Source organism: Electrona antarctica, assembly GCF_951216825.1.
Source record: "Electrona antarctica genome assembly, chromosome: 10".
NCBI lineage: Eukaryota > Metazoa > Chordata > Actinopteri > Myctophiformes > Myctophidae > Electrona > Electrona antarctica.
Window position 1 is genome coordinate 13,610,334 of NC_136791.1, and position 27,819 is coordinate 13,638,152.

A 27,819-nucleotide genomic window follows, 5' to 3' on the forward strand; every position below is an offset into this window, starting at 1 on the left:
AATGAAAGCACGCACAAATATGGTAACCGCATTCAAGGTTTATGAATCAGAAACAAAAGCAAGCACTACTGTGACAGACTCAGCCCTAACATTTGCAAATTATGTATGATAAAACTGTATGAATTTATTTATATAAGAATTTATTTGCTCAGTATACAGATGAAGACCAGTTTGCTATAGTGTACTCAGGGATTACAGAAAAATAAAATATCACAACTAAAAATGCTGTTATGCCAAGTCCAAGCGATGCCAAGCAATTTGTGAAACAGCGTGAAAAGAGAACACCCCCCCCCCCCCCCCCCCCATACACAATAAGCACAAACCAGCCAAGCAGTCGAACAAATTGTAGATTGGGGCTTATGAATTATCAGAGATCAATCAGGGTTTTAATTTGAACACTTTCAAATCTTGAATATTAAAATGACTTCAAAAATAATTTGGGTCATTAAAATGAAAGTGAACACCCAGGACAGTTTTTAGGTTGCTTGATTCAGAATTGTACAGGGTTTGATGAGGTCAGATCATGGAATGTCAGAACAGGTCATCTCCATATATGGACCCATCTACAGTTTTAATGGATCCAGTCTTCTCCATGTATGGCTATCCAGGGTTTGATGAGGTCAGTGTCGTGATCTTCATATATGGAGACGGCCATATATGGAGCGTGTCACTAGGCGTGATGGACTGACGGCCATATATGGTGGCGTGATGGACTGACAGGTTTTCATAGTAATCTGCGACCTAGGGTTGCAATTATAACTAGAACTGCACTCTGTCGAGTGCCTACTTGCGCCTTGCACACAAGTAGGCCATACGTACATGGCCTACTTGTGCGCAAGCAGAGCGTGCAAGTACTGCTACTAACTAATGTCAATTACAACTGCTGTTCTAAATCCTTTAGACCCGTTATTGGCCTTATACCAACCTTGAAACGTACCTTACTTACGTCACTATCAACAGCCAATAACACCCACCCAACATATAAAATACGATACGACTTAACACCCAACATTGAAACATATCTTAATTACGTCACCATCAACAGCCAATTAGGGGCCATACATACATAGCATACATACGCAGCCGACCACAGTACTTGCGTGCTATGCTTGCGTAAACTTTGTACTGTGGTCGGCTGCATATGTATGGTATGCCGTATGTAGGCCTGTCCTCGGTGGTCCCTAATTGGCTGTCGATGGTGACGTAATTATTGGTTGTTGATGGTGACGTAGCTAGGGTACGTTTCGTCTTTACTTTTTATATTTTATAGAGGGGCTGAGAGTACGTTTGTAGAAGTCGCCAGTACTTGCGTGCTCTGCTTGCGCACAAGGCGGCCATTTATGGCCTACTTGTGTGCATGGCACAAGTTGGCAGCTCGAGTTATTATTCTAGTTATTATTTTCATTTTCCAAAATAATGAAATGTCCCAAAACATTATGAATTTATTTATTATAATTTGTTTGGTGTTTTCAAATGTCAGCGAACAGGACCATCTTGTGTAAAAGTTGCATTCCCACAGGAATCGGACCAAGAGGCGATCGCAAAATCACATCCTGATCCAGTCCCTGTCTGGAAATGCGGAAATGGCTTTATGTGCAGTTTTTTTTTCTTTTTTTGCAACAAGATAACTCAATATTTGTTTTCCCGTGAACACAGAATACGTGTCCATGTTGGTGGTCGACCGGGTGAGCGATAAGAAAAGAACAAAGCCTGGCAGAAGCTAAGAGCAGTCAATGACTAAAAGTACTTACCTATGAAGCCAGGTGCACAGAAGCAACTGTAGCCATCAGGGGTGTCTTTACAAACACTCAGAGTTCCACACGGCTTGTCTTCACAATCACCTAGATTCACCTCACAAAACTGCCCCGTTAAACCTGTGGAGAGAAGCACAATAGTGTATTTTCATTGTTGGTTGACGACGAAAACGGTAAAAGAGCTTGTTTTTTTTAACGAACAGGATTAGCTGCCTCTCCAGAATGAAGTTGCACAACATCAAACATCAAAGACACAGACATCTCTACAATGGTTCAATCATTTCAAGGCCTTTCCAGTACTTACGTAAGCAATATTACATGGTGTGCTTTACTGTCATTAATGGCACTTCTGCGCTGCCTACGGAACTCGCCTATTCCTTCATCAACGCAGGTGTGACATTAATTACAGTAAAGTACTCCCTTTAGTGTAATATTGCGATTATATAACAGTTACCCTTAAAAAAACGTCAACTCAATTTCATTATTACAAGTAAGACGCGTAAACGCGGGAAGCGAACGAAGCTGTTGTGACACACACACACGCACACACACACACACACAGACCTCTGTATCGTTCCAATTTCAGTTGCCCTCTGGTGGCGGGCGGGTGGTGTTACAGCGTGACACACACACAGACTGACACACAGACAGACAGACAGTTTTGGTCAGCTTCTATAGTTAGTGCTCACTTCGTTCGCAACTAATAGATTCGATTAAACAAATTAATGAAATTACCGACCGAAAATGTCCTGTGAAAATTGCTAGCCTAGCCACCCAACCGGCTCTGCTCTGGCAGAGAAGCGAGACTCAGCACAGCTGATTTTTTCAGATTGCTTCCTCGAAACGACCTGTTGTATAATGTAGGATGACAAGGCACCGCTGCCGGATGATGAACTTACCTGGTAAACATTCGCACGTGAACCCTCTGGGTAGATCTGTGCACTTTGATCCGCGGTGACACAGGTGATCAACACAGTGGCTTATGGGATTTTCACAGCGGCGCCCCGCGCGCCCATGTCGACACACACATTCGTAAGTCGTTTTCAGATCTTCGCAGCGGAAAGCCCCTTCGAGATCACACGGATTCGACACACAAGACCCATTCGCCGGCGACGAGGAGCAGTCGTTGCCGCGGAACCCTTTGGAAAGAGTTGGAATCAAAGGACAGATAGATGTGCAAGAGTATATAATATTACAATAGTAAACAATATCAGTTCCTTTTTTAAATGACTACATGGTAATAAATGAGAAAAGTTCTCATAACTGCTGCAAAACCAACTGTCCAGGTCATGAAGAATCATGACTACATCACAAGAGGAAGAAGTTGCTATGTGTACATCGTGTATTAACTTCTGTATAATATTGGTCTATACAGTAGATACGTCATGTCTCACATTTAATACTACTTATACGAGCAATGGTCCTGACTCTGGAAGCCTCTCTACCATTAACTGTGAAATTAAATGCATGTTGATAAAATATCTTTGTATTTGTTCATATGGAGCTGGGGTGAGTTTGCCAGGGTACGCAGGCCTCATCTTACACTGGATGTTTTCTGAATGCAGGCCAAATTTAGCTGTTCAAACACAGATCCAAACATCGATATAACGTTTATTTTTTTATGTGAATGCCAAGTTATGGCATAGGGCGGCTATACAGTTTTTCCACCTTTGACCTTCCATCGTTTAAAATTGCGTCACCATGTCTTTGAGTGGGTTGAGATGCTGTCATTGCCAGTGGTGGAAACTATCTAAGTGCGTTTACTTTACTGTACTTAAGTATAATTTTGAGATATTTGTACTTTACTTGAGTATTTCCAATACTTTTACTTCTACTCCACTACATCTCAAAAGGCAATTATTGTACTTTTACTCCACTACATTTATTTGAAAACTTTAGTTACTAGTTACTTTGATTATTATTACAAAACATACTGTACATTGAATACGCCAACCCTATATACATTTGGGCCTTTGGAAAATAGTGGATCTACAAGCTCACAATGCGTCGCATCACAGTATTGATACTTTTACTATAAGTAAAACATTTGAGTACTTTTTCCACCACTGGTCGTTGCCAACATTCGGCAGTCTGATCATTTTCTTCCGTCTTCTTTCCCATCTAGAGCCTCAAGGCAGATAGTGTGCAATATTCTCTTTACATTATGGATAAACTGTGATTTTCTTTGTACCCGTCATATTTATATGTGGATTTGTAGAATGACTGTCTAATGCAGTTCAATTTGAAGTAAACGCTGTTTGGCTTATATTAAACACCCAAAGAAATCAATCATACTGATATGGTACGTCTTACTGTCAAGGCTGAATTTAAAATGGGGATTAACACCTCACACATCTCACCCTTATCCAATAAGAACAAGCTAAATATTTTAACAACTGGCCAAACACCACAGCTTAGTGCATTTCAATGTGATACGGAGTTCATCCAGTGCAATATCCTGCATTGATTCCCTAAATACAAAGTCCATTACAGTCATCATAGGTGTGAATTATTTTCATTGGAATTATTTCGAGATTACTACTTTGTATTTTACCCCAGCAATTCAATGTACTTTATTGTTGTTTGTCAATTTAACCACATTGTTGACCAACACCACTGTTGATTTTGACAGCAAATTTTGATTCAGTCTTTTGAGTAAAATTCCTTTTAGTTTATGGTCATATTTTTTTGTCATCTGAAATGTTTGTTTTAGTCTAGTTTTAGTCAACTAAATATCATAACAATACTCGACTAAATCTACAGTTGATTTAATCGAATACAATTTATTTTTGCAAGCCTTCATGGTGCCGTAATGCCTGATTTTACACTTGGTTGCACGCTGAAAATAACCGATCTACAAGCTCATAATGTGTCACAGGCTATTGTCCCCAGAGCCCAGTAGGGTTTATGTGTTTAATGCAGTGGAACATACCTGAAGGGCAAACGCATCGACTTTCCCCCATGATATTATAGAAACAGGTGCCTCCATTTTCGCAGAAATTCTCATCAGCTGCACATCCCGGGATGGGTGACGACTCTGACGAGCAATTCTTGCCTGAAAAAAATAAATGAAAATAAAATAAAAACTGCAACACAAGTAGGCCTATTATAAGTCTGACATCACTGCCGCTAGAGGGCGCTATGACATAGTTTCTAATGAAAACCACACAGGGGAATCTTAAGATTGCATCCGTGTTCCAGCAATTGTATTCACACTATGGATTTGAAGCATGAAGCAATCAACAGACAGTGAAAAAGGTACTGATGACTGTATCCACAGGGTAAGATTATTTATTTCTGCAAACACAGCGTTATATCAAACGTAACTCAACGTCATGAATGAGTCGCCCGAGACAATCGCCCGGGTGGTTAATTATTTTTTTGAGAGTTCTTATATGACATGATCTAATGATTTCTCTATAGGATTTGAAAGAGGAAATATAATGCCGTGAGGCCCGTGACCCAGGAAGAGTGGAAGTGACGTCAGGAGGACTTCGGTATAGGCCTACTCTATGTCTATGACACAAATCATACGTAGCTTGTGGAGTTAGTTCAGTCAGATAAACTTGAGCGGCTTCATGCTATGCTCAAGGGCGCATACAGTTGGGTGCCACCGATATTGTCCCTTATCATTTGACCCATTTAGGCCTGACCTCAAAATTTTAAAAAATCCTTCTAAATCCTCCAGTTTTCTGAAATAAATATTTTCACGATTTTTCAAAAATAGCAGACCTACAAGCTCGTAGCGCGCCACTCGGTGGCGCGCTATGAGCTTGTAGATCTGCTATTTTTCAATAGCTAAATTATAACATAATGTTTAAAACACCAAAAGGGGTTCCCGCCCAAAATGGGTTAACTGTCCTTTTGCGCAGATCACGCAAACCTCAGCAAAAAGAAAAGGACAATATCGATGGCCTCCAACTGTACATATACTTGAGGGGTTAATACGCTGCATTACTATGTGGGCGTGTACAGTGCTTGCAAGACCCACATGTCATACGCTGATGTGGCAGTCAGCTGACCAATTGGGCGACAGGGTATTTAAGCTCGCCTAGACTGCATTCTTCCTGCCTTCCTTCTGCATATAATATATGCAGGAACCATATTATTGTTCCTGATTGTTGTTATGCAAGGTTTGCTCCCACCACCACCTAATTAATGGTGTTTCATTGTGCCGAGCAGGGAGAAAATGTAGCAGAGCCGAACGCCAAGATAAAATATTATATGCACACTTGTATTCTCATTCTATAATAAATATTGGTTATTTATCTGACTGAACTACTGTACATGTGCCAATAAGAGTTTTAAGGACCATTTCCCCCAGGCTCTCGCACTAGTGTTGATTTTGACACCATATATTGCTTAGTTAAAGTCATAGTTTTAGTCGACTAAAATGTATATAGCAGATCTACAAGCTCACAACGCGTTGCAGCTAGATCAGCTATTTTCAGACTGCAACCAAACGTAAAATGACTTGTCTTTTAGTTCTACTGGATCTCTTCTCCACTAGTCCTTCCCTAACATTTTGTGTAGTTTTTATTTGTTGACGAAATTGTCAATATAATCTACAGTAGTATTTGTTTGAGATTTTATTTAGTTTGTCAGTGAAAAAAGGTGGTTGGCAGACATTTTTCGTCATAGTTTTAGTTGACAAAATCAATGCTGTCTTCTTGCACACCATTGTAAGTCAAATAAAGTCCATTAACCATTAAATCAAATTTAGAGAACCACCTTTGTCCTCTGGCTTTAAGTTCAGTCTGAGGTTGCACTATATACGGTTTGTCAAGTCCACTCTTCATCCATTTTTAATGTCCCCTTACGGCATTTTATCTATTGGCTTTATTCGATTTCGCATAACGTTTTTATTTTACTACTTTGCTTTTGATTTTAGAAGTGTCTTGTGATTTATGTGGTTTTCCATTTTAGTCTTGCTTTCATGATTTTATTATGGTTATCATGTTTTTGTCTTGCCTCAGTCAGAAAGCACTCGAGCGTTGTTTACATGTGCTATAAATATAAAGGTGACTGGTGACTGGACTTAGTGTATTCTGTCTCATGTAGTGCTAAAGTGATAATTAACTCTCATTCTGACACATTTCTATTCAACCCAATCAGCTCGTGCCAACAACAGAGAAAGTGTCAGCTAGGTACAGGATCTTCCATCATGCAGGAGGCCTATTTCAGTCCATTTTGTTTTTTAGCTTTATTAGTTTATGTAATATTAATTAGAATATTTAGTTTTAGTCATATTAATTAGTGATCTGAAAAGTTCTAGTTTTAGTCGACTAAGTGTAAGACTTTAGTCTACAAAATCCACACATTTTGTCGACTAAAATGTATTTTGGCAGGCATTGAAGGCCTCTAACATGGTGTCAGACCCCCGGCTACTATTTGGTGATCTACAGCTTTATGAACTTTATGAATAACTATTAACCTGTTCACAGTTTAGACATCATGCTGCCACTGCCCAAAGCAGGCAGGTAATTCCAGGACTTACAGTATGATATTCGATGATGATTGATTGATTGATTGATTGATTGAAATATGTATTAACAGTTTGCAGAATTACAGTACATTTCAAGCACAAACTCAATACAAAGACTGTTAACTGTGAGTGGACGACCCAATTAAGCATTACACTTGTTTACAAGAGGGTCCACCATGTTCAATTCATCAAAACATTTAGAGACGTACAGATAGACACTTCTATATAGACAAACAACAGAACAGGAATTCATCATAATGGAGGTAAAAAGGGAAAAGAAACATATACAGTGAGGGGAAAAAGGGGGGGGGGGGCGGTGGGGGGGTCCTACAAAAGATGAGTCCTTTTTTAAATACCAACTGATGTTTGACAATCATCCCTATATGCATTATCCTAATTCCAAGACATGAATGACGGTATAAAGCAATGACTGAAATGACTTACCAGTAAAGCCTGAAGGGCAGATGCATTCATAGTCCGCCATGCGGTCAATACATGTGGAATTATTGGCGCAGTGTCCAAGGGCACATTCATCATAGTTGATTTCACAGTTCGCCCCCACAAACCCTATATTAGGAGATTAAATCTCATCAGAGATGGCATACTGTATGTGAACGTCTGCACAGTGCACACCACAAGGCTTGGATCAGATACAGAGACAACATTCCTTATAATATCAAATTACATTTTAAAGCCATTTACCACTACTGGGAAATGTGATATGGATTTTCATTACGCACTGAACAAAATACATAATGATTCTCATGCACACTCTCTATATGCAACGTAGACCACCTCAACGAATACTGTATCGTTATCCATGCAGCCTGTTTTTGAGGAATTATTTCAGTTGTACAGTAATTGCACCCATATATAACTATTCTTTCAGGCCATAAATGTTATAGCTATAAGCTATACAGTATCAACGCATTGTAGAAAAAAGGGGGAAAAAAGAAAAAAAGGTAAGGAAAAGAGATTAATGTCATGGAGTGAAAAAGAGCTCTATTTCCAATTTCTGACATTTTATTCTCCCATAAATGCATTCTAGTGCATGGTCACGCTACAAAATGACTGTCATTAGTACTGTCACACGCGGCGGCCACAGGAAGCCCATGACTAATGCTTGGCTATCACCACCATCAGCGCGGGTCAAATTCTCATCATTTCTCAAACTGACCATGGAACCAATTTTCACCTCTCTCCGTGTCATAAAATTTGACAATTATCCCGACTTCATTAATAATGCATCGCAGTCCTCAACCGCAATCACGGTTTAACCCATTCAGGCCTGACGTCGAAATTTTAAAAAAAAAGTTTTCTAAATCATGACAATTTTCGGAAAGATTTGAGGCACATTTTAACGATTTTTCAAAAATAGCAGACCTACAAGTTCATAGCGCGCCACTCGGTGGCGCGCTATGAGCTTGTAGATCTGCTATTTTTCAATAGCTAAATTATAACAATGTTTAAAACACCAAAAGGGGTTCCCGCCCCAAAATGGGTTAATGGTTAATGTGGTTAAACGCTAACGTGACATGGATGCGTTCCAGGTCTCAATGGATTAATCAGAGGCATGTCTCATGCTATAGGTGGGACGGCGACTGAACCGAGACGTTATTGGCAAAATAGCAAAGATTTATGAGTCTCTTGGCCTAATGGCACAAGTGGTTTCTGGCGAATTTTATGACTCGAATTAAGCGGTTAAATGTATGCAGTCATGCAGGATTTGAAGAGATCGGAGTGGAATATGTGTTGGACAGCAAGCCAGGTACACTGAGGACATAAAGTATTGCCAAGCCAGGTACACTGAGGACATAAAGTATTGCCAAGCCAGGTACACTGAGGACATAAAGTATTGCCAAGCCAGCTACACTGAGGACATAAAGTATTGCCAAGCCAGGTACACTGAGGACATAAAGTATTGCCAAGCCAGGTACACTGAGGACATAAAGTATTGCCAAGCCAGGTACACTGAGGACATAAAGTATTGCCAAGCCAGGTACACTGAGGACATAAAGTATTGCCAAGCCAGGTACACTGAGGACATAAAGTATTGGAAAACCATCAAAGATAAAAGCAGCAATATACAGTATACTGTAGGACAGTGGTTCTCAAAGTGGGGTCCGGAGACCCCCAGGGGTCCTTGAGGGAGTTCCAGGGGGTCCCCAGCTAAATGTTAGTTTGGAACCAAATGGACCATTATGGGTCTGTAACTCTGAGGGTGTACAAATGGAACCAAATGGACCCGTTAAATTAAGTAGAGTTAAATTAACATTGATTTTATAGTATAAATCAGGGTCCCAGAGATAGAAGCACCATTAAATGGGGGTCCATAGCCTATTGCATATCAAATTGGGGGTCCTTGAAATGAAAATGGTTGAGAATCACTGCTAGAGCCATGTCAATCTTCTCTTATTGGGGTCCACTGGCATGTCTTTTCAAACCGCTCTCGTCCAAAGCAACTTACACTAGAATTACTAAAGTTCTCTAAATTTCAACTTTGCTTTACCCAGCAGTAACGAAGTGTCAAGTGCAGAACAGTAAAGTGCAGCTTATTTACATTGTATACACTTTACCATTACTGTTCCTATATATTATAACAAGTGATGCACAATATTAGCGGTAGCATATCTATATCGGCCAATATTCCATCTGTATTGAACAGACATCCGATTTTCACTGATTGACAGATATTTTTTCACCGATATTGATCGTTAATGGCATTGAATATTCAGCAATGAGCTCAATATCAATATAACATACAATAATGTAATATATCGGTATCGGCCCGATTTGACCCTGCATATTATCGAATATCGACGATATCGGCCAAAACTTGAATACCGTGCATCTCTAATCATAACATGTACATTACATTACATTACATTACAGTCATTTAGCAGACGCTTTTATCCAAAGCGACTTACAATAAGTATGTATGTATAAGCATGTATTATAATGACTCTTACTATATACTGTATTGTCCCGATACCATTTTTTTCAGACCGAGTACGAGTACAAGTACTTCGTTTTTAGTACTCGCCGATACCGAGTACCGATACATACGAGTACTTTGTTTTTGTTGAGTAACCACTTATTTTACCCCCTTTTTCTCATAGATGCAGATGGATCTCCAATCTACACTGTTTGTCAGTTTGCTTGTAGATCGTCTGTTTTTGGCGATTTGCTGCAGTGTTGGGTCAGACTTGCTCCCGTTGCATTCGTTCAGCCTAGTGTCAATTGGATGTTTTGGTCGGTCGGTCGATGTTTTGGCCGGTTCCGAGTACCGAGTAAGAGTACTTGATGGTGTTATCGGCCCGAGTAACCGATACCAGTATCGGTATCGGAACAACTCTAAGGCCTCACTCAGACCTTTAAAACATTGATGCATGCTTGTTGTATGAATGTTGTGAGTGTCATGGCCGCCCCAATGCATTTCCAATGGAAGTCACATGGTTTGTAGTCCACATTTTGGACTACAAGCTGTTGTATGGCTTTCGGCTGTGTTTCGACTGCGCCCCTCCCCCTCATACAACACAAATGTTGTGTCAAACCATGTGACTCCCATTGGAAATGCATTGGGGCAAACTGTGTCACACCCTTTGTATACAACAAGCATACAGCAATCTGTTGCGACCGTGTGAGTGAGGCCTAATACTGTATGCTGGACATTGTTAGTAGTCTGGCAGAGTATATGCTGTATGCCACGTCAACAACATTTCACTGCACACAGACATGCATGAGCATGGAATGAATAAAACCCCCTTGAAACTCAAATCAATATTTCATAGGAAACATGCACGGAATGTGCAAAGGACTGTTGATTCTGCCCAGAATGCATGTGAATCACACACACAACGATGACTGGCGTGGCGTGGGGTGCAGGACAACATTCTCTATAGTCAGCACCAGGAAACAAAATGGGCTGAGTGAGAGGCCCTGATACGGTCTGTGATGGACAATCACACACACGCCTATAGTCTATATATATAGCACTGGTTCCCAAACACTGGGTCGGGACACATTTGTGGGCCACAGACACATTTTTATGGGTCCCATTATTTTTTGTTTCCTAAATTTTGTTTTTAATTATTTGTATTTTTAAACATTTTACAAAAAACACAATTTTCCAAAACATTCCATAAATCAGAAAACAAAATGTTTAAGTAGTAGCGAGAATAGCCGATCTACAAGCTCATAATGTGGCGCGATGCAACGCGTTGTGAGCTTGTAGATCGGCTATGTTCACTAGTTTGAGTCCCGGGGGGACATCAAATTTCTCTTTTGGCTCACGGGCTAAACAGTTTGGGAACCACTGATCTATAGTATCTGGAGACTATATGACGCTATATTAAAGTAAGGAAAAACACGTCATCTTCTCAGAATAAAATGGTGATATACTAGATTGGATCACAGTTCCTATAAAATGTGGTCATTTCTATGCATTATCGTTTGTGATACATCTTCAGATACTGTACATTGGAAAGAAAGGGCAAAGGCAAACAACAACAAAAAATAATCCTTATCGTTTTGCTAATGGTAGCCAAAAACGGCTGAAAACAAAACAGAGCTGAAATAGTAAGAACCTTGGCCTTTTCAGCGGGGGGAAAAAAGGGTGCGGTCACATCCATCTATCCGTCTTCAACCATCGAGTTTCATGGCAATACACCCATTCGATTTTCAGACACCTTGTGTGAAAGTGAAAAACTGGTGGCCTGAATGGTGGCCCTAGACTCTAGCGATTTTGGTGACCCAATGGCCTTTCCTGGAGCGGCTACAGGGAAGGCCATTGGGTCACCAAAATCAGTAGGGACCATCGTCTGGGGAGCATTAAGTTGCACAGTTGCATAGTTTTTTTTTTAATATATATCTTGTTTGGGAATAAAATGTGGAAGTAGAGGAGAGGGCAATGGGGGTCACCTAAAATCAGTAGCGGCTATCCTCGGCGGAGCACAAAAGTGTCTCAGAGAGAAAGTGTCGAGGCAATTTGGAATACACTAAGCAATGTTATTCATTTGAGGAACTCAAATAGTAGTTCTGTGTAACTTTTCCCCATGAGTTAAATTAGTCTTTTCTATTACGATGACAGGTCATGTAAGTTTTGGCTCCGTACTCGAGTCAAATCCTCATACTTCTAAATTCTTGTCTTGCCTCATTGATGTATCGTCCTTCTGAGCATGCCATGTACAGATCCTGCAGATTGCCTTAAGAAAAGGACTGACCATGACTCAAGGAAACGTTCATAGCTGCCAGCATGTTTCCCAAACACTGGGTCACGGACACATTTTTATGGGTCCCTTTATTTTTGATTTCCAGTGGCGGCTGGTCAATAGAGGGACTATAGCCTGAGGCAGGGCCTATCAACAGTGGCGGCTGGTCAATAGAGGGACTATAGCCTGGGGCAGGGCCTATCAACAGTGGCGGCTGGTCAATAGAGGGACTATAGCCTGGGGCAGGGCCTATCAACAGTGGCGTCTGGTCAATAATAATAATAATAATAATAAAACTTTATTTGTATAGCACCTTTCATGACATGAAATGCCGCTCAAAGTGCTTTACACAAAAAAGAAAAGAAAGGCAGGGCATAAACAACACAGTGAGGACATGAATAACACCTTTTTAAAAAGACAGATAAATCAATTAAAAGCAAGGGTGTAAAAGTGGGTCTTAAGCTGAGCTTTAAAAATGTCTACAGAGGCTGCCTGTCGAAGGTACAGTGGGAGTTTGTTCCACGCCGTCGGCCCGTAGAAGCAAAAAGCTGCTTCCCCGTATTTTTTAGTTGCCATTTTTTTAGGCAAAGCGAGCAGGCCAGCAGTGGAAGACCTTAGGGGGCGGTTTGGGACATATTTCGGCAGGCAGTCATGTAGGTAGGAAGGTGCGAGACCATTGAGAGCTTTATAAACAAGTAAAAGAATTTTAAAATCAATCCTAAAAACAACCGGAAGCCAGTGCAATGAGGCCAAGACTGGAGTAATATGTTCTCTCATCTTAGTTCTAGTTAAGACTCTGGGACTATAGAGGGACTATAGCCTGGGGCAGGGCCTAACAACAGTGGCGGCTGGTCAGTAGAGGGACTATAGCCTGGGGCAGGGCCTAACAACAGTGGCGGCTGGTCAATAGAGGGACTATAGCCTGGGGCAGGGCCTATCAACAGTGGCGGCTGGTCAATAGAGGGACTATAGCCTGGGGCAGGGCCTAACAACAGTGGCGGCTGGTCAATAGAGGGACTATAGCCTGGGGCAGGGCCTATATCAACAGTGGCGTCTGGTCAATAGAGGGACTATAGCCTGGGGCAGGGCCTATCAACAGTGGTGTCTGGTCAATAGAGGGACTATAGCCTGGGGCAGGGCCTATCAACAGTGGCGGCTGGTCAATAGAGGGACTATAGCCTGGGGCAGGGCCTAACAACAGTGGCGGCTGGTCAGTAGAGGGACTATAGCCTGGGGCAGGGCCTATCAACAGTGGCGGCTGGTCAATAGAGGGACTATAGCCTGGGGCAGGGCCTAACAACAGTGGCGGCTGGTCAATAGAGGGACTATAGCCTGGGGCAGGGCCTATATCAACAGTGGCGTCTGGTCAATAGAGGGACTATAGCCTGGGGCAGGGCCTATCAACAGTGGTGTCTGGTCAATAGAGGGACTATAGCCTGGGGCAGGGCCTATCAACAGTGGCGGCTGGTCAATAGAGGGACTATAGCCTGGGGCAGGGCCTATCAACAGTGGCGTCTGGTCAATAGAGGGACTATAGCCTGGGGCAGGGCCTATCAACAGTGGCGGCTGGTCAATAGAGGGACTATAGCCTGGGGCAGGGCCTATCAACAGTGGCGTCTGGTCAATAGAGGGACTATAGCCTGGGGCAGGGCCTATCAACAGTGGCGGCTGGTCAATAGAGGGACTATAGCCTGGGGCAGGGCCTATCAACAGTGGCGGCTGGTCAATAGAGGGACTATAGCCTGGGGCAGGGCCTATCAACAGAGGCGGCTGGTCAATAGAGGGACTATAGCCTGGGGCAGGGCCTATCAACAGTGGCGGCTGGTCAATAGAGGGACTATAGCCTGGGGCAGGGCCTAACAAAATAAACCAGTATGAATGATGACATCATATATTTTTGGTGCGCTCCACCTGGGCTAAAATCCACCAGCCGCCACTGTTGATTTCCCACATTTTGTTTGGAATTATTATTACTATTATTTAAAAACATTTTCAAAAAACATTCCGCAAAAAGCTACTATAATAGCTCAAAGCTCTGATGCTGGTTGCCTAGGTTAGGACCCACCGCAGTGGTGTCCGATTAGAACTTAAACCAGGATGTTTATAGCCTTCTGCCTCTAACCTTGAGCAGACCCCGGTTATATATTATCCGACTATGCTTTGTCACGATGATAAAGCCAATCAGATCTATCCGTATATGGGTTCTACCATATCGCACTAAATCATCCCGGACCAAATATAGGGATCGTCATACTAGACATGGGCAGCTTTTGAATTCTGCTCTCAGGGCAGCTTATAATGCTATACATACAACAATGTTAATTTGCTGCTCTGAGGGCAGCTTTTGAATACTGCTCTCAGGGCAGCTTAAATGCTATATTGTAGCTTAGTTTTTATTTCGTTTTTGTTTACTTTTCCTCAGACACATTAAGGATTACGCCATAGCTTTAGTCGACGAAATCGACACCGTTAACATGGCATATGTTCGCTTATAGTTATTGTTGAAAAGAGTCAAATAAGAACATACATAACATACATAACACTGCACTGTAGCTTACCAGCTGAGCAGAGCCATATAAGTACAGTGCACTGTAGCTTACCAGCTGAGCAGAGCCATATAAGTACACTGCACTGTAGCTTACCAGCTGAGCAGAGCCATATAAGTACACTGCACTGTAGCTTACCAGCTGAGCAGAGCCATATAAGTACACTGCACTGTAGCTTACCATCTGAGCAGAGCCATATAAGTACACTGCACTGTAACTTACCATCTGAGCAGAGCCATATAAGTACACTGCACTGTAGCTTACCATCTGAGCAGAGCCATAAGTACACTGCACTGTAGCTTACCATCTGAGCAGAGCCATATAAGTACAGTGCACTGTAGCTTACCATCTGAGCAGAGCCCTATAAGTACACTGCACTGTAGTTTACCATCCGAGCAGAGCCATATAAGTACACTGCACTGTAGCTTACCATCTGAGCAGAAGCAGTGGTATGAGTCAACTCCGTCCACACAGATCGCACCATGCCGGCAGGGACTGGACTCGCACTCATTGAGATTTACTTCACAGAACGCTCCACCAAAGCCTGCAGACAGATCACGAAAGAAAGAAAGTAGCCATTATTGGAATCCTTTTGGTTGGTTTTATCCTGCGGCCAATTAGTGATCAGTATGACTCTGTTTCGACACAAGAGCTGCTTCTCAAAGCTAAGTATTGATTCAAAGAACTTGCCGGGGTACATGCAGACTCAGCCCACTGGCTCATTTAATCATGTTTAATAAGCGCCAGTCATTGCCCTTGTGATTTATTGCATTAACCAAGCCAAAGCCAGAACTGTACACACAAAAAGGGCCACAGCAAATGTGTGCAGTGTACAGCATATTATATATACAGCATATTATATTATAAACGGTCAAAAAATGTTCTTCAATGACCATGGATTAAAGGAGAGGATAATTCTTGCATGTTTTAAATCAAATGAGGGCACCACACTATTAAGCCTCGTACAAAGCCAACTCGAGTTGTGACAAATCATGACAACAAACGGGCCGAACAAATAATTAGAAAGAAGAAGAAAACGGCAGGTTACAACACTCTTTTTTTCTTCTTTCTTTATTTGTTCGGCCCAAAATGTTGTGTTTGTTGTCATGATTTGTCACAACTCGAGTTGGCTTTTTCCGTGGCGTAATCAACTTTAAATAAATACTTTTTGAAATGTCTATGGGAAAAATGAATTCACGTCTGGTCCTAGCGTCATCATGAAAGGGGGCGGGACTGCGACGCTCTATACAGGTGTACAATACAAACATTATAGACATGGTGAAATGCCCAAATTAACCATTTTATTTCTGAACCATTCAGAGCATCGCATCTAGGGGTGTTCAAAAAAATCGTTCGAATTAGAATCGCGATTCCCGTTATGAACGATTCAAAATCGATTCATAATTTCCAAAAATAGTTTTTTTTTTTTCTGGTTACAGTTACAGGAGTTTTCACTCCATGGGGTTTGTGATATGAAATGTAAGCTTACCCTAATCACAGTAAACATGTCTTCAGTCATTTTCAAGTTACTGTAGTATAGTCACTTCAGTATTTGTATACTCTGTACAGTGACAATAAATTGAATCTAAAAATCTAGATTGTGATGAAATCCTATGTATTGAATCGAGAATCATTTTGAATAGAGAATCGTTTTGAATTTGAAAAAAAAATGCTTTTGAATAAAAATTAAAAACTATTTTGAATCGAATCGTGACCCCAAGAATCGGAATCGAATCGAATCGTGGGACACCCAAAGATTCACAGCCCTAATCGCATCCCTCCAGGCTATGGGACGTTTCATTCACTAGCGTTTGAAACCTCCAGTTGTGGCAGATTTTTGGGGGCTTGTGCATATTATGCCCAAATTGCCAATGTGTTAATTTTATTTATCTATGAGTTGTGCATCTTGACGTTTACCGTATGTCAGCGGTTCTTGTAAGGTCAGTAGTAGCTAGAACAGCACTTTGTTCAAAGTATATGTCGTTTTTAAATATGCTCAATAAATACATTTGACTTGACGGTATTTCACATAAAATGTGGATGAACAGGCCTGCAGAGACACACAGAACAGAATCTGCACTATTACTGTTAAGCCTTTAACCCTGGCATCCCAAATGTGGTCATAAAAAATAAAAAAACAACGCTCAGCAATTCCAACAATAGCCTAATGTTTCAAAATAGCTGATCTCGCAACAATGTGACAATTGGCCTTTTAGTGGTTAAAAGAACAAACGGTGCTGTGAAATAGAAAGCTGTTGTTCCACTGTAACAGCTTTTCCCATGCTGCAGAAAACACTGTCGCACTACAAAGCCTTTCATACTGTACTGCCTGTTGCACTGCAGAAATAACCCCCCCAAAAAACAGTTGGCTTGGACACAGCTTTTATACGTACAGTGTATGCTGTACACAGTCTGATGCTGTTACAGTGTATGCTGTACACTTTATTTGTTGTTGTAATTCAACATTTGTTTGGTAATGCTACAGCTTCATTCTGGCAGCATAGCACCCATTTATTTCATAGTTGTTTTACTTGGATCAAATGTTCATCGTTGTTTAACAACACTTTGGCAACTGATAGCATTTACTCATTTCAGCCAGTCTATTTTCTCCAAGAAAGTACATAATAACTGTAGTAGTCTAGGCTGCTTTCATAGCAGGTCATACTGTGGTTTATTGATCTTCTCCACCACCCCCCCCCCCCCCCCCCCCCCACTGGCTCACATGCATCATTGACATGCATCCTATCCCCGAACATGATTTGACCTTGCATTTCCATAAATTCAGAATTCATTTTCAGGTCATTGGCATCATTAACTATGTGCGCTACACGTTAAGCGGATCCAAGTCAATAGGAACACATGGGGACGGAGATACTGCGCGTTCTACTGGGTGGGAGGTGTACGTTTGGCCCCACATGGCCATATCCATATTAACCGATTTTGACCTGAGATCAGATTCTAAAAATGTCTTCTACATCCTGACAGTTTTCTGAAAAAGCTGTTTCTATGTCAGTCCTTCTTCGATTTTTCAAAAATAGCAGACCTACAAGCTCGTAGCGCGCCACTCGGTGGCGCGCTATGAGCTTGTAGATCTGCTATTTTTCAATAGCTAAAGCATAACATAATGCTAACACCAAAAGGGGTTCCCGCCTAGAATGGGTTAAACTGTGTTGGCAGTCAAGATATTACTGCCAGGGATACATTATGGATGGCAAGACTGGCAGCCCCGGAATATCTATCTGAGACGGCAGCTCCCAGTTTGCCCTTGAGAAGTGATCTACGGAGAGTAGCTCACTGCAGGTCGCTTTCATTTACATAAGGAATCGCTCAGAATCATTCACTTTGACATGTATGTCGAGCATAAGAGCAACAGGAATAATGAAGTTGCAATTATTGATTGAGTTACATGGACTGCTACAGTATGTAATAACCATTCAAATGAAACAAAAATACTGATGTCAGGGTCTGGTGATGAGTACTCTAGATTCCTGAGGGCAGGAGAACATTTTCAGTCCGAGACCCTTAGTTAATTGCATGCAGGAAAAGCTGCAACATTATTAGCCTCATATACATCATGTATTTTCATTCATTAAAATAAGAAGAAAAATGTCCAGGGCAGACACTATAGAGGGCAACACATTCCTTATAGGCGGTAATTTCCAATAGGTGCGTAAGCATGTTGTGCTGTCATCCTGGGATGTAAACCATGAACAGTACATGCATCAACAGCCAGGGGGCCCAGGGGGTGGCTGACCGGATAGTGTGCAGTTGATTTTGACAGTAACATTTAGATTTAGGTTATTTGATTGATATAGCTTTAGTCATATTTAAAATGTTTTAGTTTGAGTCTAGTCTTAGTTGTCAAAATAAATATCATGTGATTTTAGTCTATTATATATATATATATTTTCTCTCTTTTAGGACTAAATCTACAGCTGATTTTGTCGACAAAAATGTATTTTGGCGGGCCTTGATGTCCCTAGGTCATCCTCACGACCTAGAGACGACGCCATCAAGGCCCGCCAAAATACATTTTTGTATTTATGATGTTCACCACAACTAGTGCTGCCAACGAATATTCCATATTTGAACGAATTTTCGAATCAAAAAAATAAATGAATAACTGAATATATAAAATTAAGGTTTGAATAAAAAAAAAAATGCTGTACAAGTTCTCTGAGATCACAGAACCCTCAGTCAGAGGTAGCCTGGCTAATAAGCCAGACTGAATCAGCCGTTGGCAAAAAAAAAATTGCCTGCCGGCGGATTACGGTCTGGAGAGGCTCAATTGTACGCCCATTTCCTACACCAGAGAACTGGTGTGGCCAATCGGGACACGGTATGCAATATGGGCGGGCTTTGGTACAGTGACGTTCAATGCTTGAGACCTTTGACTGACAGTAGCTCTGACCAATTGCGTCAAAGAGAAAATGTTTGAACCCGCCCCCCGGGAAACAAGATCCATACACAGAATCTCCAGACTCAAATACCACACGACAGTGTGATTTGAGTCTGGCTTATTAGCCAGGCTAAGTCAGAGGCAGAGAGGGGCACCCGGCTGCTAGCCTGGCTTGGCCAGCCTCATAGCGGGGATTCACTGAAGATTCTTCCGGGGAGGAAACATCAGTGAACCCTCGCTATGAGTCTGGCCGCGCCAGGCTACCCAGCTGCAGCAGGAGGAGTCTCCCCTAAGCTTTTTAATCATACGACGGTGCCGTGGGGAAACGAGAGCCGAGTTAAAAGTTAAAATGCGTCGTTAATGCGTTCTGAGCTTGTAGATTAGTTATATTTGCGTGCCATTTAAATTACTGGAGAGGATGATCCTCGGTCGCATAGAGCCAGTAGTAGACCCACAGCTCCCCAGGGAGCAGGCTGGTTTCCGACGGGGCAGGTCAACGGTGGACCAGGTGACACTACTCACCCAGGACATTGAGGACAGCTTTCAGGCCAATGAGAAAGCTGGAGTAGTGTTGCTTGATTTAACGGCCGCATATGATACTGTCTGGCTCCGTGGACTTCACCTGAAGCTGCTAAGGACAATTCCAGACCGGCATATGGTGAAGTTCATGATGGAGATGCTGTCCAACCGCAGCTTCATCCTCAGGACCAGCGACGGCAAGAGAAGCAGATTGAGGAGATTGAGAAATGGGGTGCCACAGGGGGCTGTCCTCTCACCACTGCTATTTAACATCTACATCCATGACCTTCCGGAGACAAAATCCAGGCAATATGGTTACGCTGATAACCTAGCAATCATGCTGCGTCAACCAACATGGTCAGCAGTGGAAGACGGTCTTAACCTGGACATGAGCACCTTGGCCGACTACTTGCGCAAGTGGCGTCTGCAGCTCAGCACCGGGAAGACAGTGTCGGCCGCATACCATCTGTGCAACAGAGAGGCAAAGAGGGAACTGTCGGTGTCTGTTGACAACAAGCGCCTAGAGCACCAACACTGCTGAACCGCCTCCGTACTGGGGTCGGACGCTTCAAATCGTCTATGAAGGAGTGGGGCCTGGCAGACAGCGCAGCATGCGAGTGTGGCGAGCCTGAGCAGACTGCCGACCACATAATTACCACCTGTCCTCTGTACAGACCTCCTTCAGAGGCTGGCCTCTTCCATGTGGGACCAGAGACAATGGCGTGGCTTTCTGACACTGAGCTGGACATATGACGACGATACACGAAAGAAGAAGAAGAGTTATATTTGCCACGCGACATGCCAACACTGGCATACAATGAAGAATAAATCAGCTGCCTCCCACGGTCGCACCGCTCCACTCTGCCTGCCTGTTGTTAACACCATGGGGCCGGGCCACACAGACCACAGTGACACGGAAGCCTTGGAGTCGCCGCTAGGCAGTTTTGACTTTAACTTGCTCCGCATGAAGCACAAGAAAAATGTCTGTGAAGTTTTACGGGAGAAGGGAGAATGCACGCGGTGTGTTCCGACTCGGCTTTCAGCAGCGCCAATGCGCAGAGAGAGAGAGAGAGAGAGCTGCGCCAGCAATGCGATCTTAAATGTTTTACATTAAATGCAATGTTTAAAAAACAAAATTAATTTGTGTAGAATGTCCGTTTTTGAAGACGGGTTTGTGTTGAATAAATATATCGACACAGTTGGTTATGTCTCATGTTGTATTGGTGTAAATATAATGATAAAAAAGAAAACGAGTTCGAAATCCGAATGGCTCGAATCCATGTGGGTTTTTTAAATGAATATCCGAATGTAATTTTTGGACAATTCCGGCAGCACTAACCACAACCATCAATGACCAAGTTACAATGATGAGACAATTTAGGCATTTAACGGGTGCTCTTATCCATTGTGACTCACAAGAGATCTGAGTAAGTGGTTTGAACCCTAGTCGACAAACCACAGAGTTGAACCTAGTTCATACGCAGTTGCTTATTGTACTGCACTCTCCTGGGGGTCCCTGGCAAAAAATAATTCCGATTGGTGGTCCGCGGCCAAAAATATGTAACATATCAATTTGGTGGGTTATAGGGAAAATGTTTTTCAAAAAAGTAAAAAATGGCAAATACGTTTAGGGAGAAGGGGTAAGGGGTGGTGCAAGATATAGCCGGGGCAGGGGTTGCAGTGGCTGTTTTCGGGTCCCTCGGGCCATATTAACGAAGGTTCTTGGTTATGCCAGCTGAACAATATTTAGCCACTGGTTTCATGAACTGGTACACCGACTGGTTATCTTGGCAGCATTTCACTTGACGGGAGGAAAAAAAGACTGTATGAAAGCTGCTTGTGAGTGTGGGCGGGCACTCGAGGCCACTGTGGCCGCAGGGCACATCATATTTTTTGGAGGGGCATAAGGCCAAGCTGAGGGGGCAAGGCGATCACGGCCCTCGTGAATACCTGTTGAAATTCATGCCCTGACTTGAATTGTCAACGACGTTAGATAGCGGCTGCATCAATTATTTAAATGCAGGGTCACAAATTCCAAGTGTGAATTAACGAGTGAGAGGTGTAGCCGTGTATAAATTCCCAGTCACGTCTCGGTCTATTTTGTGCTTTTTGGCTATGTTGAGTCAAGATGCAAGAATTTGTTCCAGATTATTCTTCTTAACTGCCCACACAACATTAGTGCTGATAGGGGGTATCAGCACTAATGTTGTGTTCTTCCAATGTCTTTCCAGTCTGCTGCATATTCTGTGCTGCATCAGCACATTACTATCACTGGCAAGCATCAGCCTGGCACTGCCATACAGTAACTAAGACATTTACTTAAGTACTGTACTCAAGTACAACTTGGACAGTTCTATGGCTGCCTGATTCAGATTTCTGTTTGTAACCCATTTAGGCCTGAGATCAGATTAAAAAAATGTCTTCTACATCCTGACAGTTTTCTGAAAAAGCTATGTTTCTATGTCAGTCGTTCTTCGATTTTTCAAAAATAGCAGACCTACAAGCTTGTAGCGCGCCACTCGGTGGCGCGCTATGAGCTTGTAGATCTGCTATTTTTCAATAGCTAAAGCATAACATAATGCTAACACCAAAAGGGGTTCCCGCCCAGAATGGGTAAAAATCAAGGTAACTACGTATAAGTTGATGTAAACACAGTGAACAAGGTTAATGTCATGGCCACCGAGGGTATCAACTAAAACGCGTATTGTAGTTTTCACATTCATGAACACCACTGGGGCGAACGTTTCATCAACAACAAGAGTGTTTCAGGGACTTTTGGATATTAGTGCTATTATCACTCTATCACTATCACTATTATCACTCTATCACTATTATCACTATCACTATCACTATTATCCAGAGTGAGTAAGTGGCATGAACCCTAAATAGTAGCGAGGTGTGCATTGGCACTACACTTTGTGTGTACTTTCTGTACGCTTGTTTTGAAAAATAATCTTCCTCCTAGTACCAGTAAGACGCCCTTATGGCGAGAAGCGTGCGCATCCGCCTGGGTGACGGCAGACTGCTGGGCGAGCGCTGGCGCTTTGGCATGGGGGGTCAGATCAACATATGGAATGAATTCTGTACTGGCCATATATGGAGCGTGTCTTGAGAGTACAGGTTTGATGAGGTCAGATCAACATATGGACATATATGGAGATCTAAGGCCCATACCACACCAGCTGCAACTACTTGCAACAAAACAAACCACACCAATGCAACTCCTTGCAACTGCCATTGGGAATAATGGTTGCAAGTAGTTGCAAGGAGTTGCATGTTGCAAGGAGTTGCATGTTGCAAGGAGACAGTATTGGACTCGAGTCATGATGACTCGACTCATTGATTTGACGACTTGCAACTCGACTTGGACTTAAGGGTAAAAACTTGAGACTCGACTTGACTTGGAAGACAATGACTCCAGACTCGACTCAACTTGAGACAAGCTGACTCGGACAACTTAAGTAACCGGCCTGTCCGGCCATTCACTGTTATAAATGCAGGTTTCATGTAATCATGTTGGGTCAAATTGATAAACTGCGTGAGCCACGCATGTTTTACACAGTTGAACAATAAGCTTGTCCGTCGGGTGCAAACTTCCTTTCCTACTTTCCTCTTACCTGTCTTGTTTTATTGTTCCAAATAAATTATTCCATTTGAAAAGTCCTTAATTCAGCAACAGCTTCCAACAACAACAACACAAGACGCTAACTTAAGTTGTGATCATCACAAAAAAAAAAGGAAAAGAAAAACATCCACAGCTGAACATGGGGAGTTGACGACGCGGTCGCGTTGTCTCTCACTCTATCGCCTGTAGTCAATTAAACATCGTTAAGCTTCCCAACGTCTTTAACAAACTACACTACAAGTACAACAGAACATTTTGATTTCCTATAGGCTACAGAGCTTAAAATGAACTGAGACAAAATGTGTGGCAGTGAGTGACATGAGGTATTTCTTTTTTCCTTAAGACAATTTAATGCAGACACAGGCCTGTACTTCTGTGTCTGAATGGGAAAGTCTTATTTCTTTATTTTTCCTTTTTAATTGTCATAATAATAATAATATATTATTATTATTATTATTATTATTATTATATATATATATATTATTTTGCATTATTTTTGTACTTGCTTTAGGCCCGTCTGTGCATGGGCAGGGCATCAGTATTATATTCATATAATTAGACTGGATATTGTGATTTTACATATTGTAATTGGCATAAGTTTGATATTGTCATAAGTGTTCTTTTCCTGTTTTTTGAGTGGTGCAACCACTATAGACAGGCAGACAGCTATGTGCGACTTGTGTGTGTCCCTGTGTCCCTGTATCCGAGCACGGAAATAGCAAAATTATTGTCACCACCATCAAGTGTCACTGTTGTGCAGCCTAACACACAGACAGAGGCCAGGGAGGAGAGCTTGTACAGTACAGTACAGTACAGTACAGTACAGTACTCGACAATCTTGTGACTTGACTTGACATAACCTTGTGACTCGACCCGACTCGACAACCTTGTGACTCGACCCGACTTGACATAACCTTGTGACTCGACTTGACTTGACTTGCCCACAACAGAAAAACTTGAGACTTGCTTGAGATTTGGACCAAATTACTTGCTACTCGACTCGGACTCGGAACGGAGGGACTCGTGCAATTGTCTGCAAGGAGTTGCATGTTGCAAGGAGTTGCATGGCGATCCTCTGGCATGGTTTAAGGGTGGCAGCGGGGCAGGGTTTGATGAGGGCCCAGGTAGGGCCGGGCCTTAAGTTTCGGGCCTGTTGAGAACTCTAGTTTTCGGCGGCTGCCGGGCGTGGCTGGACTAATAACTTTGGGGTGGGCCCGTCTAGAGTTTGAATGGACAGGTATCAGTCAAAAGGGAGACATCGAAGAGGAAGGACAGGTGGAAAAGGATCAACATATGGAATGTCAAAACAGGTTTACTAGTTTCCATCTACTATACTAGAAAACCCATGCCTGCCGATCCAATCACAAGAGCAGAATATATTCAGTATTTTGCCTCCAATTATGCTGGGGTGTTTTCCTGCAGAAAGTCACATTCCTCTGGCTGTATTTTGGTTTTGTTCCACTGTTTATGTTGATATTCCACTGTTTATGTTGCCATTCCACTGTTTATGTTGACATTCAAGATGGTGACAATATACCATTTTTTAAAACTTTTAAAAATCATCACAAACGGACCAGTTTTCCATTTAATGGTCCATTTGCTGCAACTCTTACTGAGCTGCCAGTGTTTGCTAATAACATCCGGGAAGTATTTGCGATTCGAGAGGCTCCATGATCCGCCGTTCCTGCCAACAAAAAAAGAGAAAATGGGCCCTTTGTAGTGAACAGAGTTGTCGCCAGACTCGCCACTTCACATGGCTCTGGGCGTTGTGTGACTAATTGTTGTGCTAATTGATGCACACAGGACTCGGGGAGAGCCTTCATCATAACCGGGCCGCTCCATCTGCTCTATACGGACATCCCTTGCGCCATCGTATTTCCATGTGGTGATAGCTAATTAACTATGTTATGATTAGGCTCTATATCTAAGGCATGTAAGACGCATGATTGATGTTATGTGTGTTGAACAGTGATGGAAAGTAACTACATTTACTTGAGTACTGTACTTACTACTTCTTATACTATTACTTTTACTCCTCGCTCTCAGAGGCCAATATCGTACATTCACCGTGCACTGCAATTATTTGACAGCTTTACTTACTGGTTACTTTATAGATTTGAATTGTAATTACAAAACATACATTAACCACTTCAGCGCTATTTAAACTTGGGCTATTTGAAAATAGCAGATCTACAAGCTCACAGCGCAGCAAAATGTGGCGAGCTGTGAGCTTGTAGTCAAAATCTGCTATTTTCAAAAGATGTGATTACATTTATACACAGGATACATTGTGAAACAGCACATTCTGCATAATGAGTTTTTTACACCACTGATGTTGAGGCGCCGGTAATGAAGGCGAACTTGAAGGAAACCCCTGCTGAGTGTGGTTTTGTTCCCTCCTACTGAGAAAAGCGCCCTGGTGAGCAGCGGCAGCAGAACCTGGCTATCAGCCCCGGCAGTCTGGCTGTCAGCCCGGCTACCGGCCCCCCAACAGTCTGGGGACCAGGCAGCGACGTCCTCCGAGTATGCCAGCGAAGCAGGCGTCCAGGCCAGGAGCGGCAACAACAGAGGGCCGGCTACGAGTCCCTGCAGGCTGGCTATCAGCCCCGGCAGTCTGGGGGATCAGCAGAGTCCTCTGGACGGCATCGTGAAAGCCGAATGGCCAGGGACAGCCTGGCTACAGGGGCAGCCTGGCAGCCTTCGGGACACGGCAGCCTAGCTATCAGCCCCAGCAATCTGGGGACCGTGCAGCTAGCGAGCGTCCTCGCCAGGGGATGCTAGCAAAGCCCCCCCCCCCCCCCACCCGGCGAGGAGCAGCGACAGAGCCCCGGCTACCATGAAGTCCCAGTAGTCTGGCTATCAGACGCAGCAGACTGGGACCAGCAGCGTCCTTGGGATGGCAGCGAGGTGCCCTGCATTATGGCGAACATCAGCAACGGAGCCTGAATATGAGGCAGCAGCAGTTTGGGAAGCAGCGGCGTCCTCCCGGATGTGGGGGGGGGGGGGGGGGGGGAGGGGGGTTGGGGGGTACAATACCGAGCCCTTCCCCAACAGTGTTGATTTTATCGACTACCCACTATGAAGAAAACAATAACAAAATTAAAAAAAGCTAAAAATGTTAGAGAGGGACTAGTGGAGAAGAGATCATTGTATGCTTGGTGTTGTTCTTCGATAATTGCCGATCTACAAGCTCTGCGACACGTTGTGAGCTTGTAGATCGGCTATTTTCAGCATGCAACCAAGGGTAAAAATCTGGCATTACGATGACATCAAGGCCTGCTAAAATGCATACTTGTCGACAAAATCAACTGTAGATTTAGTCGACTAAAATCGTATGATATTTCGTCAACTAAAACTAGACTAACACATTTCAGTTGACTAAATGTGACTAAAACTGAATGAAAATAATTCAAAATGTCTGTCAAAATCAACACTAGTGCAATACGCAGCCCTTGATCCCCAGCAAGCAACGTCTGGGGAAGCAGCACAGCGTATGACTGCCAAGGGCAGCCAACAACAGCCAGCAGCGACCCTGCCAAAAAGGCAGCATTGTTCAAGCAGCCCCTGCGCCAGCCCCAGTCCAGTGCCACCACCTGTGTATGGCAGCCAGGACAGCTAGCTCAGAAAGAGGTGGAAGGTGGGGTTGGCGGGTCACTCTAGGGAGGTGTACCCAGGCCCCCAGAGCGGCTGGCCAATGCCGCTTAGTATTATAATGAAATTATAATACTATAATGAAATTATAATACTGTATATATTATTATAATATAATTCTTGTCCTATTGACTGATGCAAAATTTGCCATGTTGTGCAGTAATATACTGTAGAGAAAAAGTGGAGTCGAATCAAATTGAATTGTGAGGGCAGTGTCAATGCACACCTCTCCATGCAGCCTCTCCCCCTGGATGTCTAGTCAAGTTCATTGCTGCAGTGCAAGTGTGGAAGCAGTTCATGGTGTACCAATGTGATATTATCATGTTAGTCATCCAAAGTGTATAGTTCACCAAAGTCTGTTTCCCTCCCTATTCTGAATTCTATTTTATCACATCAAATAAAAACTGTGTTCCAAAAAACATTGTGGTTCAAAAATAAATATAAAAATAATCGGGTCGCGGGGGCAACAACTCCACCAGAGAAAGTCAAAAGATTTTAAGAAACCCAATGTTATTCTCCATAGAGAAAACATCCCGCAAACCAGCAGGCGATGAACGAGTGATGTCAGGAGCGCTTCTGTGCTCTATTTTGTATCAGTGGCTATAGCGTACAGTAGCATAGCAATACGCA

At 42.8% G+C, this 27,819-nt stretch overlaps 1 protein-coding gene across 6 annotated transcripts in view; it reads right to left on the bottom strand.

Annotated features, from left to right (window-relative positions):
* The window catches only part of eys (eyes shut homolog), a 580,966-nt gene that overhangs the window by 284,976 nt on the left and 268,171 nt on the right, over positions 1-27,819 (bottom strand). For 4 of the 6 annotated variants that reach the window (XM_079513211.1, XM_079513209.1, XM_079513212.1 and 1 more), the window contains 5 exons: positions 15,426-15,539; positions 7,684-7,806; positions 4,687-4,809; positions 2,654-2,893; positions 1,752-1,874 (listed from right to left, as the gene is read on the bottom strand). In XM_079513211.1, coding sequence (XP_079369337.1) covers positions 1,752-1,874; positions 2,654-2,893; positions 4,687-4,809; positions 7,684-7,806; positions 15,426-15,539 — 723 coding nt within the window. The remainder of the gene's footprint in view (positions 1-1,751; positions 1,875-2,653; positions 2,894-4,686; positions 4,810-7,683; positions 7,807-15,425; positions 15,540-27,819) is intronic. The other 2 variants (XM_079513210.1, XM_079513213.1) reach the window with 2 other exon arrangements.